This window comes from Aspergillus undulatus, assembly GCF_047715775.1.
Source record: "Aspergillus undulatus strain CBS 261.88 unplaced genomic scaffold BDV17scaffold_173, whole genome shotgun sequence".
NCBI classification, from domain to species: domain Eukaryota; kingdom Fungi; phylum Ascomycota; class Eurotiomycetes; order Eurotiales; family Aspergillaceae; genus Aspergillus; species Aspergillus undulatus.
The window spans coordinates 490-1,906 of NW_027396777.1; the positions used below are offsets into that span (position 1 = coordinate 490).

The following is a 1,417-nucleotide window of genomic DNA, read 5'->3' on the forward strand; positions in this document are numbered from 1 at the left end:
CGCGGAACTTACCCATGGTAAAGTCTATCTTATTATACAGCAACTGCTCCTGCCCTATCCATATAACATGGCCTGGGGCGGTAGTATTATAATAGATCTTTATACCAAATATCCATTGATCTAATAATACCTCCACGGGGCCATATTAGCCGCGCACTATAAATTTCTATACTATCCAATCTACCCCGGCCTGAAACAGCATCCGGCTGGACCGGGGAATGCAGCTAATAAGCATGGCGTTGCTCGACAACAGTGGGCTAGATAGGGGGCTAGATAAGGGGAATAATAGGATAGGTATAAAATTATTAACAAATCCTTTATCCTCTATAATTAATCCTAAATTATTATCAGCAGTATCTCTTGTCCACGCACCCTGCTTGACTATAGCAGCCTATATCCGGATAATATCTATATACTAGGGATCTAACCATAATACCTTCTGCATGACCATAAACCAAGCAATTTTTAATACCCGGGAAATAATAGGTAGATAATTCTCTAGATCCTGCCATGTCTTCTCTCCCTGTCCTAATATAGCTATGGCATAAACCAGCGGGCTTTTATATTTATAGACCTTGATCTTCTGATTTAACAATTTAATATAAAACTCTAAGCATGCGGTTTTAATCAGGGATATAATAAACCACTAGATTTAGGTAGAATCCTGATCCTTGGTCTCTATAGGATCAGGGTTACTTGATAGTTCAGGCTTGGGTTTTACCTGCATGGCTAGCTGCTATAGCTACTACTATATTTTCTGCTACCAGGTAGTTATAATATACCCAGGCTTCTTTTTCTTCTATAGCTAATTAGTCTGCGTGCAGATAATAAATAATAAAATCTACTACCATGGCCAAATAAAATCCTGGATACTTTTCTTGTCCATATATACCTATAATAGCTGGTACGGTGTCTGGTTTAGTATCATGCTAATAGTAGCTATCCGGCTTCTATTTCCATAATACTGCACGGTAAACTAGCTACGGCGGGCTAACTAGTCCATGGTATCCTATACTACCTAAGTAGTATAGTTAATAAAGTCCTCCTGTTCAGGATCAGGCATGGCTACTATATCTAACAAATCCTGGTAATAAACCGTTTCCTTGGCCAAATACCACGCCCACCGGGTTATCCGCAGCTATAGATTAGCATCGTGTAGCTCCCTAGCTTCTACTACCTGGCTAGCGGCCTCCTGCGCATCCGCGGCGGCCCGTGCCTTGATCTCGGCCATAATCTGTTCTCGTGAATTGGCCGGGGCCGGGGGCTTGTCAGGCTCGGGATCCCGCGATCGAATATAGGCCAAATAGGAGTTCCTCCGTGACAGAAATACCTGCTGCCACGCGACTAGCCAGTATAACTTCTATAGTTTAGCTTCCCCGGCTGCTTGTTCAGCAGCTCCTACCCGGCCACGCCGGCT

At 43.2% G+C, this 1,417-nt stretch overlaps 1 protein-coding gene across 1 annotated transcript; it reads right to left on the bottom strand.

The window, feature by feature from the left end:
• Positions 1–1,018: 1,018 nt before the first annotated feature.
• BDV17DRAFT_296852 (uncharacterized protein) lies at positions 1,019–1,231 on the bottom strand (the record flags this gene model as incomplete). Its single annotated transcript, XM_073763391.1, has 2 exons — positions 1,019–1,138; positions 1,178–1,231. The coding sequence occupies 2 exons, from the start codon at positions 1,229–1,231 to the stop codon at positions 1,019–1,021; spliced, it is 174 nt and encodes a 57-aa protein (XP_073609768.1).
• Positions 1,232–1,417: the final 186 nt, after the last annotated feature.